General features: G+C 45.4%; 1 protein-coding gene across 1 annotated transcript in view; it reads left to right on the forward strand.

The window, feature by feature from the left end:
• Nucleotides 1–16,792, forward strand: part of LOC146809818 (E3 ubiquitin-protein ligase TRIM39-like) — a 235,354-nt gene extending 218,562 nt beyond the window's left edge. The window contains exon 7 of the mRNA XM_085614908.1: nt 16,257–16,792. Within this exon, the coding sequence (XP_085471034.1) occupies nt 16,257–16,792 (536 nt within the window). The remainder of the gene's footprint in view (nt 1–16,256) is intronic.
• Nucleotides 16,793–17,384: the final 592 nt, after the last annotated feature.

Raw genomic sequence — 17,384 nt, forward strand, 5'->3', positions numbered from 1 at the left:
CCTGGCTAAGTCTAGTACGGTCGACATGTTTCAGCCGAATTGGTCAGTTGACCCGGCTTTCTTCAGGACCTAGATGTAATAGAATACAGGCTACTGCAGGATAAACATAACTTGTGCATAAAATCGTGTGAAACAATACTCATAGAGGAAGTATAATAATCAGGTAAGTCCACCCTACCAGGCAAGCAAACCTCGTGCTTGAAGGTAAGAGCTACCTCTTCTTTCCTAGAGAGAATTCAAAGAGTCAAACCATCAAAAAAAGCGTATCTACATAAATCACAGCATCAGCGATTACTATTCAACAGTGCCCATTATGCGCTGTTTAAATCGTAAAATAACCCAAACAGTGGTTTCATGCAAAAAAAGGGTTTGGCAACAACTGTACTTAACTTACCCAGCTTTATGTGGGAGAAAAACCTCACCTCACCCGGCTGACTGCTCGGAGATGGAGGCACCGCTCTGTTTGTATGTGAAGTAAAACAGAAAAGTTGCATACTTATACTAGTCTGTCTGCACATTTCGGATGTATGTCGTTACAACGCACACTTTTACAACGCATGCACTTACAACGCATTTTTTACAACGCAAAATCCATTACAACGCATTCCATTACATAGCATGACACTACAACGCATTTTTAAAAACTACCTTTACAACGCATTCCATTACAACGCATACTACCTTTACAACGCATACCATTACAACGCATAATATTAAATTGCATTTCAGGTAAGTATTAGATAGTATAGGGGTAAAAATTACTTTTCTAACTCCAGGGGGTGCAACAGTAGGGTAAGTGTTGGATAGTATAGGGGTAAAAATTACTATTCTAACTCCAGGGGGTGCAACATTAGGGAAAGTGTCGGATAGTATAGGGGTAAAAATTACTATTCTAACTCCAGGGGGTGCAACAGTAGGGTAAGTGTTGGATAGTATAGGGGTAAAAATTACTATTCTAACTCCAGGGGGTGCAACAGTAGGGAAAGTGTTGGATAGTATAGGGGTAAAAATTACTATTCTAACTCCAGGGGGTGCAACAGTAGGGTAAGTGTTGGATAGTATAGGGGTAAAAATTACTATTCTAACTCCAGGGGGTGCAACAGTAGGGTAAGTGTTGGATAGTATAGGGGTAAAAATTACTATTCTAACTCCAGGGGGTGCAACAGTAGGGTAAGTGTTGGATAGTATAGGGGTAAAAATTGCTATTCTAACTCCAGGGAGTGCAACAGTAGGGTAAGTGTTGGATAGTATAGGGGTAAAAATTACTATTCTAACTCCAGGGGGTGCAACAGTAGGGAAAGTGTTGGATAGTATAGGGGTAAAAGTTACTATTCTAACTCCAGGGGGTGCAACAGTAGGGTAAGTGTTGGATAGTATAGGGGTAAAAATTACTATTCTAACTCCAGGGGGTGCAACAGTAGGGTAAGTGTTGGATCGTATAGGGGTAAAATTTACTATTCTAACTCCAGGGGGTGCAACAGTAGGGTAAGTGTTGGATAGTATAGGGGTAAAAATTACTATTCTAACTCCAGGGGGTGCAACAGTAGGGTAAGTGTTGGATAGTGTAGTGTAATATTATGCGTTGTAATGGTATGCGTTGTAAAGGTAGGATGCGATGTAATGAAATGCGTTGTAATGGATGTTGCGTTGTAAAAAATGCGTTGTAAGTGTAGTGCGTTGTAAAAATTGCGTTGTAAAGGTTGTTCCCCGCACATTTCACATGTAAATCAAACACTATAATTAACCTAAAAAATCAAAAACCAAAAAAACACTCAGCCCCTGATAGATACAACAATGCAGGTAGATGAAAAAGAGGGGGTCCTTCGTGAAACCTCAGTCTTCAAAAGACTCAATAGTCATGCAGTTTAAAATATCAATAAAAACCTCAGTCTATATAGTCCCTCATGGCTCAATCAGAAGCTGATGAAGACAGAGTCCAGAGAAAACCACATAGTATGAGAGGTTCAAACAGGAAAGTCTTGCCATCTTGCTGCTAAATTTAGTCAAAATGGACCAAAGCCTCAGGGACTACAACAGGGGCTCTCCTCTCCTTATCTGTCCGTCGGTACTTCAGACCAGACTGCGAGCAGTCTGGGAGGTGACGGCAGGGGGAGGGAGAGCTCCTTTTATGCCCGCCTTAATTGCTCAAGATTGTCCTATTTGTAACAGCTGCCGCTATTTCCTTCCCCAATGTGCAAGCGCCTAAAGAGCGAATGCTCGAACACCGAGACACTAACTACAGCGCATGCGCACTACGGTAATGCAACTGACTGCATGGCGCGACATGGTCTATTGTCATGCTCTAAGTAAAGACACTCTGCTTAGTACATGCGCGGTGTCAGGGACTAGTGGTGTGCCCTGACTCCGCACCCGCGCATGTGCATTCGCATCAGAACGGGCTCGGTGAGATAATCTTAAATAATGGTCAGCACATGTTATTTACTCAGCCCATTTCGATGTCAAAATGCCGTTGCGATAAAATCGCTCTGTGTCTTATTTATTATTATCCTACGTGGAACTGCCTCTTCAATTAGAGGCCCCCATCTGATAATGTATGTATGTACCCTAGGTTTGTGACCAAACGCCAGCTTAGTCAGGATACCTATACACCGGCAGCCAAACTCTGCTCCGGGCCGTTTTTAACATTGCGAGTGGCATATACTTGAATGTGACACTGCGAGTGGCACATATTTGAATGTAACACGAAAACAAGCCACAGCTGACAAGCCTCCTCCACATTCATGTGTCATCATAGCACAGTTCGACTCATACACAATAATGGCAAGCAGTAGCATCCACCCACCGCATTGGGGTAGATAGTTGAATTACCTTAACCCAAAATCTAGTAAACCGGCGCTCGATGGATTATGGCAAATGCCCGAATGTTCATGTGTCAGTGTGGGATGATATCTAGGCTAATTCTGCACAGTTGCGCGGGTACCTATTTGAATCAAATGTACTCATGATGATTCTTAATGTCGTCATATGGTAGAATGTCTACACGCTGGTCAATTGGAAGGGGATCTAGGATGGTCAGAAAAGGTTTCAGATAGAGGCCCATGGTATGCTATCATTAAGGCCCTGAATGTCAGTTTTCATTCTAAAAATCCACCTCTGCTCTTTTAGGAACAGAAATCTTGAGATATCTGTTACGTGCTGGGGAATAAAGGGACGTTCCAGCACAAGCCATTTCAAATCGTCCGCCTTGTGTTGTTTGGAAAGGAAATGGTCAGTCAAGCAGGTGGACTGTTTCCTACACCGGATGGTGCTCTTGTGCTCACTTATGCGTAGCTTCACTTTGCGTGTAGTGTGACCAATATATTGCAGAGCACAAGGGCATGTGATCATATAGATCACACACTCAGAATTGCAATTTGTGTGATTCTGCAATATCCAGGGACGGCTAGTGCCTATGTCCACTGATGTCGTTTTGGTTGTCTGGGGACATACACTGCACGAGCCACAAGGAGCCACACCCAACCCCTGCACTCCCACCTGGGAGGCAAATATACCACTGCACCTTTAAAAATACACTTTGAACAGCACTTCCTGTCGGCAAGGCAAGAAAACAAACCCAAATATAGGTAAAGTAACACACACTCAAATGTATTAATGAACGGTAGGCCAATTAAATACTTTTAAATGAACAAGTAAAATAAAATGTAGGGGCTCTCTCTATTTTAGAATAAGGCTTGGGGTTTATTACATAATGCTGTCTAAACAAAGGCTGTCTCAGATGCCAAATACACAAGCATGAATCAATAACTGAGCAAACTATAATCTAAATGGCACGAATCGATAATTATACTGATTGATAAACAAGCAATAACTGATATAAGATAAGATACACTGGACGTCCTGCAAGAGATCAGAAAGATATACATATGGAAACAGCAGAGGAGTACTTTGGATGTGCACCTCCCACACCACAAAGAAAACACCTCAAATGATCAAAGAACCACACAACTAAATACATCACCTGGTGCGTACACTGCCCACTTCTGACCGGGGGAATCACAGCCGGGGATCAGAGCTCAGCAAGCCAGGGTTCATTCCGAGATAGACACGCCTGCCCTCGCTCGGAATCCAAACTCCCAGTTTCTCAGCTTGCAACCCTCAGTTTTAAACACACTAGAAGTTTCGCAAAAGACCTCCTCCCACCGCCAGAGGAATTTTCCCAGAACTGGCCAAGTTCCAAGCAAGCATCCTCATGGCAGTAAGGAGCTCTCAAGTCTCTTTTTCCATTCGCACCTCTTCCATCCTCTGTCTTGACGAAGCTTTCACAAGGCCTTCCACAGTACACTTAACAAAAACAATCGCTCAGGAAAACAGCAAGACCTTGAATGTGAATAACCCAAACAACTTGCAAGCACTGCTGGGTACGCAACAGCAAGGCAAAGTCAAACATGAGGCCCTGTCAAATGCAATAGTCAGCACCTATAATTCTCATCCACACAACTTACAAGCACCACTGTGCACACAGAAAAGTTTGAAGCAAGGTAAAGTCAGAAAGAGGAGCAAGTATATGCAGGACCATCCTACATTAAGGCTAGGGTAAAATAACACACTAAAATCAGTTGAAATGGTGGCAGTCGAAGGTCATCATATGGTGCCAGACTACAAGAGTGGCTCTTTCACTACAGAATCTCACACCTATTAAGGAGGGTTTGATCATGTGAGGGTAACCCTGATCAAACATCTGCAGTGTAGTGTAGTTCCTATATCCCTGATAAGCTCTGAGCATTGGAATAACATACACTATAGATTTGACATAGGATTGGGGTCAGTATGTCTCTATCGAGTACATTAAACCTAATTACTTGTGTGTGCCAGCTAACTCAGAGGTCACTAGTAACTTCTCGAATAAACAAGAAGGGATTAGTTGCTGACAACCGCAAAAACATGACAACTTTGTTTCCCTAAGAGTTGGCACAATCTCAGAACCGTGGAAACAATAGATAACAGTTTCACTCAGTCAATCGTGCATGCTTCGTTTCTACAGAGTTGCATTGAAATAGAGAGATGGGCGTTTCAATAAAAAGGGTTTATTGAACAGTCCTATTTCTCGTGCAAGAGATACGAACTGCTACAATCGTAAGACAGGCTGCGAAGTACAATATGTACAGAGTTAGCAGTAAGATAAAATAATACTGCAATAGCATGGTTTGTAGCGATGACATATATTAATTAAATTACATACATAAATAATACAGGCTAAAATGTGAATACTCATCTGATGCTTCTAAATAGTTCTACCCCAGTGTACCTAACCTAAGTGTAGTACGAGGTAAGAAGTAGGTGCTGTTTCCTAAAGTATAGCTAGCTATAGTTCTGTTTTGCCAAGAGTTGCCAAAAGTTTTTCTGAGTTCTAGTCCGCTCCATACCTTAGAATGTGTGAGGTTGGAATCTCTTCTGGGACTCGATCTCTAACACACACCGCAAAGGGAGTCAAAAACACTGGAGCTGGATTCTCTGCGAGGAGGATGACAGTGTCTGGTCAGTGCATCAGGCTGGAAATCGATCTCCTTCCAAACTTTTCCGTGGTGAACCGCAAGTAGGCAGTCTAGCTGGACCGTACAGGAACCGTGGTTTGCCAGGGCAAGTGCAGGTATATTGATACCTTGAAGGTGTTTAGGAATGCCTGTATTGATGTAAAAGTCAGGCATCGGAACGTCATGAATGAACCCCTAAGGAATAGATGTTCATGCATACTAAATGAGTTCTTGGAGAAATCAATATCCAAGCAAGGGAAATTCCTAAAGGCTTAAGAGTCTGATTTTCCAAGAAGTCGTTGTGACGTGGATTGACGGATGTAGGAGACCATGCCTGTTTTTGGTTAGCATGGACAATGCCTAAATAAGGGTCGGATTTTCTATGCCTAAATAAGAGCAATATGAATTGTACCTATATAAGGGCATAAATCAAGAAACCTATATACGGAATCTAAATCTACACACAACAGCAATTGCCCATGACAGTGAGAGGGATTACAGTAAAGCTCTCTAGGGCCTCCAATGATTTTTTTCATACTGATTTCCCTGTAAGGCAACAATCACCTCAATGACTCACCCCTGCCAACGCTTGCTCCCGCCTCCCAGCTGCGCTTACCTCCCACTGCCCTATTTAATGGCGGCCACTGTGGGGGTGACCGAGCAGGACCTCTGACCTCCTGGCCAGAGTCCCGCTCTCCATCCCAGCAGCTCTGCTGTGCCTTGGCCTGCCACTGACCTCGACACTTCCTCCTGGTAGATGTTCGAAGCCCTCCTGCTCTCCGCCTGCCTCTCGCTGCCCACGTTTTTTCTGCTCATTGTGCCTCTGTTGCCCAAGTGTAATTGTGCCTCTATTGCCCAAGTGGAACTTGTTTTTTCTCCTTGTATTCCTCTCCTTACTTTTATTTTTTATTTTGCTCCTGTTTTTGCCGCCCTTCCTGCCGCTGACCCCCTGTGGCCCCTCTCCCTGCCAACGCCCGATCCCACCTACCAGCTACGCTTCCCTCCCCCTGTCCTATTTAAAGGCAAGCCCGTCGGCGCCCGTCCGCAACCCGACCGCGACCAACGCCAAGAAGCCTGGATCTCCAACAAGCCACCGCTACGACTCAGTCACCCTCCTCGCACTCAACCCCGGAAGGAACAACACCTGCCAGCAGGCCACGCTGAACACAACTCACGGCCAGTTCTCCTGCCGCCACTGCCGTCAGACCTTCACCACCACCCATGCTGCCAACACAACCGACGCCCTGAAATGCATCCTCCTCAACGTGCGCTCTTTGCACAGACACACCGTTGAAATCTGGAACCTTGACAACCTCTCACCAGACGTCATCTACTTTACAGAAACCTGGACAAACGCCTCATCTGCCACCAACATAGTCATCGCCATCCCGGGTGGATACAAGATCCAGAGGAAGGACTGCCCTAAGCACCCAGGAGGAGGACTCACCATCGCGCACAAAAACTCCCTCTGCCTCTCCACCTCGAGAGACGCCTTCTCCACTGCCAAACACCTGCACTTCCAGGTCCAAACAAGCCCCAATGCCACACTGCCACACTCTGCGGACCCCCCCTGCCCCCATGCCTCGTTCGCCTCCACCATCACCGACCTAATCGCACCCCACACCATCGCCTCCATGGACTACATACTCATCAGAGACCTGAATTTCCACCTCGACAACCCCAGCGACCACAACTCCACCACCCTCCTTGACAACCTCGCCCACATCGGACTGAAACAACTCGTCACCACGCCCATCCACAAGGCAGGACACACTCTCAACCCCATCTTCGCAGGAGGAATTCAACCACATCATGCAACCCCCATGGACTGACCACCACTGCGTACACTTCTTCATCAGCTAACCCAAGCAACCCAAACCTGATCCATGCCTTCCATGAAGAAACTGGAGCAGAGTTACAGAGGAGCAGCTCAACTCCACCCTCAACCCGTGACCCTCCCACTGCCACAACCAACGCCAACCTCACAGCCATGGAACTTCACACCTGGATCTCCAGCTGTGCAGATCAGCTTGGCCCACTACGCAACTCCGACAGACAGCACCACAGGAAAGCCACCTCGTTCACCGCCGACCTCCAAGAAGCCAGACATACCGGCAGACACCTCGAGAAGAACTGACGAAACAACAAAACGCCCAAAAACCACACCACCTACAAAGACGCCATGACGGAATACCACCATCACATCAGAACCACCAAAAGAACCTTCATCCAAAACAAAATCCTCTCCAATGCCAGCAACTCCAAGGAGCTCTTCATCATCATCCAGGAATTCACCAAACCCGCCAGTGAAACCACAGACATTACCCCTTCCCAGGAGCTCTGTGACAAACTCGGAACGTACTTCCACCTGAAAATCAAGAACCTCTACGATAACTTCAACGACAAAACCCCTGACTCCGCGACCTTCGCCCCACTCCAGCAGCACCATCCAGCCCACCATCGCCTCCTGGACACCGGTTACGACCAAAGAAAGCAGGTCTACAATGAAAGGCATCCACTCGGGCCCCCACGGACCCCTGCTCACCGCACATCTACCACAGAGCCGCCACCGCCATCGCACCAGAACAATGACACACCATCAACGCTACCTTCAGGAACGGCACCTTCCCAGATGACTGGAAATGAGCCGAAGTCAGTCCCCTGCTTAAGAAACCCTCAGCAGATCCCACGGACCTCTGTTACGGCAATAGTTGCTGAGAAGACCGTCAACACTCAGCTAACTAAGTTCATCGAAGACAGCTCCATCCTCGACCCCTCCCAATCTGGATTCCACAGCAACCACAGCACAGAGACTGCCCTACTCGCCGCCACAGACAACATCCGCACACTCCTCGACCAAGGCCACACTGCAGCCCTGATACTCCTCGACCTCTCAGCAGCATTCGAGACCGTCTCCCACCACACACTCACCGCCAGACTACACAACGCCGGCATACAAGGAGCCGCCCTCGACTTGTTCCGCTCATTCCTCACCAGCAGAAGCCAAACAATCATACTACCATCCTTACTCTCCAAACTCACAGAAATCGACTTCAGAGTACCACAGGGATCATCACTCAGACCAACCCTCTTCAACATCTACATGGCCCCCCTCGCCACCATCGTCAGACAGCACGGCCTCAACATAATATCCTACACCGACAACACCCAGCTCATCCTCTTCCTCACCAAGGACCTCACCACCACCAGAACATGGAACAACATCTGGTGGCCCACCACACTCGGCAACTCTCCGACCCCCACGGACCACGCCAGAAACCTCGGCATTGTACTCGACTCCTCCCTATCCATAAACAAGCAAGTCAACGCCGTTGTGTCCAGCTGTTTCAACACCCTCCGCATCCTCCAGAAAACCTTCAAATGGATCCTCCTCACATCATGAAGACAGTCACTCATGCACTCATAACCAGCAGATTGGACTACGGAAACGCCCTCTACGCCGGCATCAACAAGTCTCTACTCCGCATGCTCCAGACGATACAGAACACCGCAGCCAGACTCGGCCTCAGCATCCCCTGACACGAGCACATCAGCCAACACCAAAGGAACCTCCACTGGCTCCCCGTCGAGAAGAGAGTCACTCCAAGATACTCACCCACGCCTAGAAATGCCTCCACAACACAGGACCCCAATACCTCAACGAGAGAATGGCCTTCCACGTACTCAAAAGAAACCTCCGCTTGACAAACCGCACCCTCGCTGAAACCCCACGCATCCGCAGGGACAGAATAGGGCGAAGAGCCTTCTCCTACATCGTGGCCAAGACCTGGAACGAGCTCCTTGACACGCCCCCCCCGAACGCCTTCAGGAAGGCTCACGAGACCTGGCTATTCGACTAAATGGAACTGCTGTCCCCTCCCCCCAGCGCCTTGAGACCCTCATGGGCGAGTGTTGCTCTTAAAACCCCCTGTTTGATTGATTGAATGACTAGCCAGGTTGTGCGGCCAACTTTGCGTTCTGTCTACCCACTCACATCCTGGATGGCTCTCTGGGGTTGCTTTTGGCCAGTGGATGGGAGGTTGGCAGAGGGGTAGATAGAAAGCCTCATATGTTAAGGAAAGAGAAGCAATAGAAGTACAAAACCAATTAATGACAAGAAAAATAAGCACAATCCTTGATGGATTAATGTATTTTCACACAACACATTGCGTACTTGGACCATCTATGGCATGATTGGACCCACCTCCTTCCAGGATGTGGATGTCTGTGGCATGATGGCGCCCACCCCTTGACATAATGTAGCCAGAGCATAATGGTGATAATTATTCACATACTGTGGACACCAACCCTAACATTGTTTAATGCAGCAGGACCAATCATCCAAAGAAGCTTTAGTATTCTGTGATAGCTTCATCCTGCACTTGAGGTCCAGTCCTTTTAAAAGGAATGCCACATCATCTCTATTTTACTGGGGGGCCCTAACCACATGATCTTTCCCATCCTTACTGAGGTAGAATAAGATGACCATATGATACTGCTAATTTTACTATAACATAGAAAGGCAACCAGTAAGCCTGGGAGTTCATTGTCAGGAAAAAAAAAACATGAATTGACTGGATAGGTAAAAGTTACACAGAACTCAACACTCTATACCAGTAGTTCTTTTTTAAATAAGTGTGAAAGGGCACTATTTAGCGATGTTTGGTAGTCATTTGTCTTTTTATAATATGCAAACTGCCCTGCGTCAATGTGTAAGCCAGAATTCAATCTAATGGAATAATTTTCTTGATTACCCTCCATTGTTCTTGAACTTGACTTCTGAATACCTTCTTGTCTCTTCTTGATTTTAGTATGGAGACACGCCAGAAAGTTTGCTAGTAAGTATAATCCTTAATGACTATCAGATACCTTGATCCGTCATGTGATATACTTAATTAGGCGCAGGAGGGGTACATGCATTTCAGTAACAACGTTGTTATCTTAGCTAATGCAGACTGAACTGTTGCAGAAGTTTCACCCCATCAGAGCCAAGATCCAACAAGATGAATAGAAATGCTTCGTTGCAATGTCACATTTGTAGAAGGTGATGCTGTCCATCTCATTAAAGATTTTTCCACCACAAACAAAATTGATTTGTAAAGCACTTCTCGACCATGACTTGTTCTCAAAGATAAACATGTTTTACAGTTGGACCACTCTAGCACCTTTGCAAATTATTGATGGAAAAGCATGCTGCTTTGATGTAGGTGTGTACAAGGCATTGATAACTTCTTCGAGGGAAGGACTCCACTTCATGTTTTAGTTCTGAAAAATTGACTTAGAGGAACTTAACATGCACCATTTGGATACTTTCAGAACTGTATTTTGATCTGAACAGCTGTAGCTGAAGATGGAGTAGTGAAACTTAGTGCTGTTGGTTATCAGCTTAATGATTCTTATAGGGTAGGGGTCAAGAGGAGATACAGAATTAATGCACATCAGCCTGGCTCAGGTAAGAAAATGTATCAGTGAGGAAAATGTGTTGAGAATGGGTCCGGATAGAGGCTGGGTAAGAAAATACAAATAGGATGGTGAGTGGGTGGGGGGTGAGGGAAGGAAAGATAACTGATCAGTTCGATTTTGGAAAGGAAAACTGATACAGATCTTTACATAAAGATGTGCACATGTTCATTGTACAGCAGTTGGGATTTGTGAGTTTAAAGATCTCTTTGGAGGAATTAGATGCCTTGTTGAACTGCTAATAAAAGTAGTGTGAGCAGGCCTTACAAACAGATTTGCAGGTGCATTTAGACAGAATGTAGCATGCCCTGAACTCGCCACTTGCGGTTTTACTCCAGTGGCTTTCAACTTTCTTGCAGAAACCTTGAGATTACAGTTTTGTACCACTTTTAACCCAAATAATCAGTGTTGGATGGCTGCTGGAGCACTGTGGGATACTCTTTCTATTTATTGAGTGAATTCCATGGTTTGCATTCCTGATAAATTAAATAAATACGTTATACGTGAGAGGCTCAGTGATCTAGTTATCACACTCAAGTGTAATAAAGTGCTGCCTAAAACACTTAAAGTGTGCATCCGAGAGTATGGCCAACAATTGAACCTTGTATTTGTTTCTTGGTGTTTCTTGTCTGATTCGCCAGTTAGATCGATTGCTCATATATGGATTCCCTCTTTAATGAGGATTTTATCATCTAAACGCTGGCTGTGTGACGTGTAATTACTACTCCAAGAAAAAGGGTTAAATGCCAGAGAACACGAATAGCACGTGTGTGGACCCACTCGCGCTTTCTACATTTGCTCTTGGAGAATGTTTTTCCCCCAACTTACTCAAGAAATTTAGCACATTCTCTTAGTGCAGCATGCCTTCTTGTGTCCAAAATGGGTGCAAGGAGGCATTTTGCACTAACAAGTAGCGCTAAATGTGCTGTTGGGGTAGGATTTCTTCCCAATCTACTGCCCGTATTAAGCATTTTGTGTAGTGCAAAATGCATCCTCGTGTCCCAAATGGATTCGAGGATGCATTTTGCTTTAAGAAATAGCGCGAAATGCAGTAGAACATGAATTCTGCGTGGCCGCTCTCTCTCACTAAATGTGCTCTCGCTGTAGGATATTTCTCCCCACAATTACTCATAATTACACAAGCAGGAGTAATCGCATAATTATCCACAAATCCACCTTACTCTTTGATTTAGATTACTCCAGCGTAATTGAAATTACACCCAGGTCAATCTGCACGCAGCCCTGTGTAAAATTGGGTGTCTTATTCCCTATGAAACTAATATTTCATTCATATTCATGTTGGAATTATCACAGGTGAAGAGATTCGCCTTGTCAAGTTTGTCCAGAATCAAAAGAATGGAGATGGTGTTTATAACTGTACAGTACCCTGCAGAATGGCACCCGGGGTGCATTTACTCCCGACCACCAATTAGTATGCCTTCTCAGAAGTGGTCCTCCTCAAGAAATAAACTACAATAACCTCAAAAAGCATTGAACCCTTTCCGTCAAGTGTAAAAAGACGTCTAGCGCAACCAAACCTAAGAGAAGTGCTAGTGGAAAATAAATATATATTTAAGCAAATGAAGCAAAAGCTGGAAAGAGTAGGGACATTGGATTAGAGACCGAGAATCTTGAATCGCAAAGGCTGCATAACGAGAGAGATCATAATTTAGGAAGAGAAAGTAATTTAAAAGGCATGTTATGATCCAAACTAACAAAAATGCAGGGATTGCCCCATAAACAGCGATGTTATGAATTGCCTGAAATGGGGGACGGAGCACATACATGTCCTCTACAATAGAGATACCGCGAACTTAACTCATGCAACTGTCCTATATGTGCAGTCTGCAGAGAAATGTAGAAATGAGTGGTGTGCACATCATGAGGTCGAAGACATGTCAGATAATTGCGAGGGTCCGTTGGGGGTCCTTAAAGTCTGGAACTGCCTCTGAACAATGTGAATTGGTGCTGGTGGCTCTCTTGTGCTTGACCCTCCCACCCACTGCACCGGACTGTCCTCTCTGGATGTAAGAGTTGAAGAGGTCTGAAGGTAGGACACTGAGGCATCCCCTCTGGCTGATGAGCCGTAGGTTTCTGGGTATACTCAGTGAGGGCAGTTGAAATAATATCCTACATTCCATAGTGGTGTCAGGGTACTTGGCATTTGCTAGGGCAGTCTATGCCCCTGATATTTTCTCACGTCTGGAGGAAATATAACACACATTGAATACAATATATAGGGGCAGATTTATAAGCCCCTTGCGCCACTTTTGCGTCACTTTCCCCATGTTAAAAGTGACGCACAAGTGGCGCAAGGGGCTTGTAAACCTGCCCCATAGTGTATGTTGTTATGAAGGGTATAAGACGCAAGACAGAGACAGGTGATATCCGCGAATCAATCGAATATCTTTGAGCACACTATGGTTTATTTATCGCCTTGACACTTTAAAAACAATAGCGATGCTGGAAACCTCCAACAGACGCACGGGACTCATTGAGGTAATATATGATAATAATTGTGTTAGGTCAGGAAAATTAATTACATCTTATGTGTTTCTTTATAAAGTGCTTTGGTTTTCCAGATAATAATAATAGACATTTCGAATGACAGGCAAGCCACAATTACTTTAATGTTTGGGGGAAGGAAAATACAGGTTTATACCCATTAGAGAAGGCATTAGTGAGGGGGGGGGGTGCAATTGTATACAATAAGGTACAAAACCTCCACTAAAGAGCATCTGAGAATGTCAGTAGAGAGGAGTGCTCAAGAGAGAAAGGTTGGGACAGGGAGCAAAACCAGTCGTGGCAAAAATGTCCAAACCACGCTCATGTGGCAGAGTGACTGGAGAGAGGGTCTAAGTCTCTCCAGAGATATTTGGGAGGGGAGGAATGTCCCTAAAAAATGTAGGAAATCTGATGATGGAGCACACAGATTCAAATCTATTGGATAAGCGGTCGTAGGTTGTACCGCCATGTCGTACATAATTCCTTTGAGGAGCAATATTTCTCAAATATACAGCAGGTACCTTGCCCGGCCTTGTGTGCCCCAGCTAATTATGCCCATAAGTGTCCGATTTCAGGACAAACTGCGCCAGTTTAAAGTCCTGCTTCAGTCCTTTATGCCCATCTCTTTTTCTGACCAGTTAACAGTTCTCAACAAGTTTATCCTGCTAACATTATGAAGTTAAGAAATGCCAGAATGGCAGAAGTAAACACTGATGGGCTGAAGGGTAAACAGGTGAGTCTGCTGAAACACTGATGGGCTGAAGGGTAAACAAGTGAGTCTGTTGAAACACTGATGGGCTGAAGGGTAAACAGGTGAGTCTGTTGAAACACTGATGGGCTGAAGGGTAAACAGGTGAGTCTGTTGAAACACTGATGGGCTGAAGGGTAAACAGGTGAGTCTGTTGAAACACTGATGGGCTGAAGGGTAAACAAGTGAGTCTGTTGAAACACTGATGGGCTGAAGGGTAAACAGGTGAGTCTGCTGAAAGACTGATGGGCTGAAGGGTAAACAAGTGAGTCTGTTGAAACACTGATGGGCTGAAGGGTAAACAGGTGAGTCTGCTGAAACACTGATGGGCTGAAGGGTAAACAGGTGAGTCTGCTGAAACACTGATGGGCTGAAGGGTAAACAGGTGAGTCTGTTGAAACACTGATGGGCTGAAGGGTAAACAAGTGAGTCTGCTGAAACACTGATGGGCTGAAGGGTAAACAAGTGAGTCTGCAGAAACACTGATGGGCTGAAGGGTAAACAGGTGAGGCTGCTTATGATAACAAGAGACCACTCCCTTCTTCGAGATGATATAGGGGCATTGAATGTATTTATTAGGTTAGGGATGCAGATATTAAAGCCGTTCATTAGTTTAGAGGTTGCCAGTTTCCACTTTGGCCCATTACGCACAACCCACATTTCCATTCCAATTTTTTTGCCCCAGTTCATAGAGAATAATTAGGTACCCGGACCACACTGTCCGGATATGTGCAGAACCCCTGATGCGCCAGTATACCCTTTGCACCATTATCCAGCACTATTTTCTTGTCAGAAACCAAAATGGCCCGGTATGTAAACCCCAATTTAACCGCAGATACTATTGCCAATATGATGCCCAACACCATCTTCTCTCCCTTCACCTCTTCTCCTCTCCCTTCGACTCACAGAGGCCCAGGAAGTAATGGCTGCCAGAGCCGCTGGGACCACACACCGGGAGCTACAGGTGACGACCAACCACAATGGTTTTTTCAGCTGCTCCGTACACTGCTGGAGCATTGGGTGTAAGCTTAATCTTGTTGGAATGGAGACTTAAAGGTCCAACCACAATGGGGTTTGCCGCTCATCCATACGCTGCTAAAGCATTGGGTGTAAGCCTGATCTTGCTGGAATGTGGAATGAAGACTTAAAGGTCCAACCACAATGGGGTTTGCGACTGCTCCGTACACTGCTTAAACATTGGGTTTAAGCCTGATCTTCCTGGAATGGAGACTTGAAGGTCCAACCACATCGGGGTTCACAGCTGCTCGGTATGCTGCTCAAGCAGTGGGTGTAAGCCTGATCTTGCTCGAATGGAGACTTAAAGGTCCAACCACAATGGGGTTCGCCACTGATCCGTACGCAGCTTAAGCATTGGGTGTAAGCCTGATCTTGCTGGAATGGAGATTTAAAGGTCCAATCACAATGGGGTTCACCACTGATCCGTACGCAGCTTAAGCATTGGGTGTAAGCTTGACCTTGCTGGAATGGAGACTTGAAGGTCCAATCACAATGGGGTTCACCACTGATCCGTACGCAGCTTAAGCATTGGGTGTAAGCTTGACCTTGCTGGAATGGAGACTTGAAGGTCCAATCACAATGGGGTTTGCCACTGATCCATACGCAGCTTAAGCATTGGGTGTAAGCCTGATCTTGCTGGAATGGAGATTTGAAAGTCCAACCACATTGGGGTTCACAGCTGCTCGGTATGCTGCTCAAGCGGTGGGTGTAAGCCTGATCTTGCTGGAGACTTAAGGTCTGGATCATGACAGTCCATCCAGCCCTGATGTCTGCACCCAAGACTGTCGCCCACCAGGAAAGATGGCAGTGCCCGAATGGCCAGTCCAACTGGACAGGAAGAGCATTTTTAGACAGAATTTGTAATGCATACAACTGTTAACATACAACTGCAATGCCATCCCATGGGTCTCTCTGCACAGTCCTTGCAGGAATTGTAATCACTCACTAGTCTGATTTCATGATGTCTCTTGCTTTACATGAGTTGTTGATGTTGAGTGTCTCTGAGCTGTGCTTCGCTCTTTCTATTTCTCCAGGAGATATTACTTTTGATCTTGATACTGCCCACCCGCTCTGCGCCTTTTCAGATGACAGAAGACGTGTTAAAGTTGGGGAAAGATGGCAGGATCTCCCCAATACAGCTGAAAGGTTTGATAAGCGGCTCTGTGTCTTGGGCAAAGAGAGCTTCTCCTTCGGTCGACATTACTGGGAAGTTGCCACTGGGACCGCCAAGAACTGGGACATCGGAGTTTGTGAGGCTTCTGCAATCAGGAAAGGCTTTTTTCAACCAACTACTGACAACAGATACTGGGCCCTGGGACTGGACGATGCTCTGAAGTACAAGGTCTTCACCTCCCCCTCAATCACTCCTCTCTTTCCAGAAGAGCCCCTCAGAGTAATAGGGGTTTTACTGGATTGTGAGGCGGGAAATGTGACATTTTACAACGAGGAGGATACCTTTAAGCTCTTCACTATCTACTGTCGCCCTGTTCCAACATTCTTCCGTCCCTATTTTTGCACCGGGGACAAAGAAAGCTGCCTACAGCTCTGTGAAATGAACAAAAAGGAATGACTCAGGACAATTTAGTATGATTCTTAAGTCATAAACCTGAGGAAATAAACATATGAATACACCTTTGTTCTTTTATACATGGTCATATTTTTGCATCCAAATAATTCATTGTTTTTTTAGGTCTGGGTTTGACCTATTGTTTCTAATGTTACCGTGTTTTTGGGTCCGGCGCTTGCAGACAAGCCTCTTTCAGCTATTGACTTGAAGCTTTGCCAATCATGCATTCACTGAATCCCTAAAGAGTATTCATCTCTCATCTAATGCTTTTTGGTCTGTCGGTGTACCCTTCCACCTCCTCAAATGTGCTTCCATCGAAATGCACAAAGGAGTATTCTACATATAAAAAGTACACTTAGTTATCATTTATTTAATTCTTTATGTAAGACAATTATTTTATTCAGAAAGCATTTTTTACAGCAGCAGGTTTTTCTAAATGTTTTTGTCAGGACTTGAGTGCTAACCAAAGCCTGACGCTCTCATGGCCTCCTTATTGCTTTTTGTTTATCTTGTGAGACAGCCATTTGGAGTCAGTCAATACCACTACCAAAATACTGCACCACCACTACTACCAATACCACAATACAACCACCAA

The sequence above is a fragment of the Triturus cristatus genome, chromosome 7, assembly GCF_964204655.1.
Source record: "Triturus cristatus chromosome 7, aTriCri1.1, whole genome shotgun sequence".
NCBI lineage: Eukaryota > Metazoa > Chordata > Amphibia > Caudata > Salamandridae > Triturus > Triturus cristatus.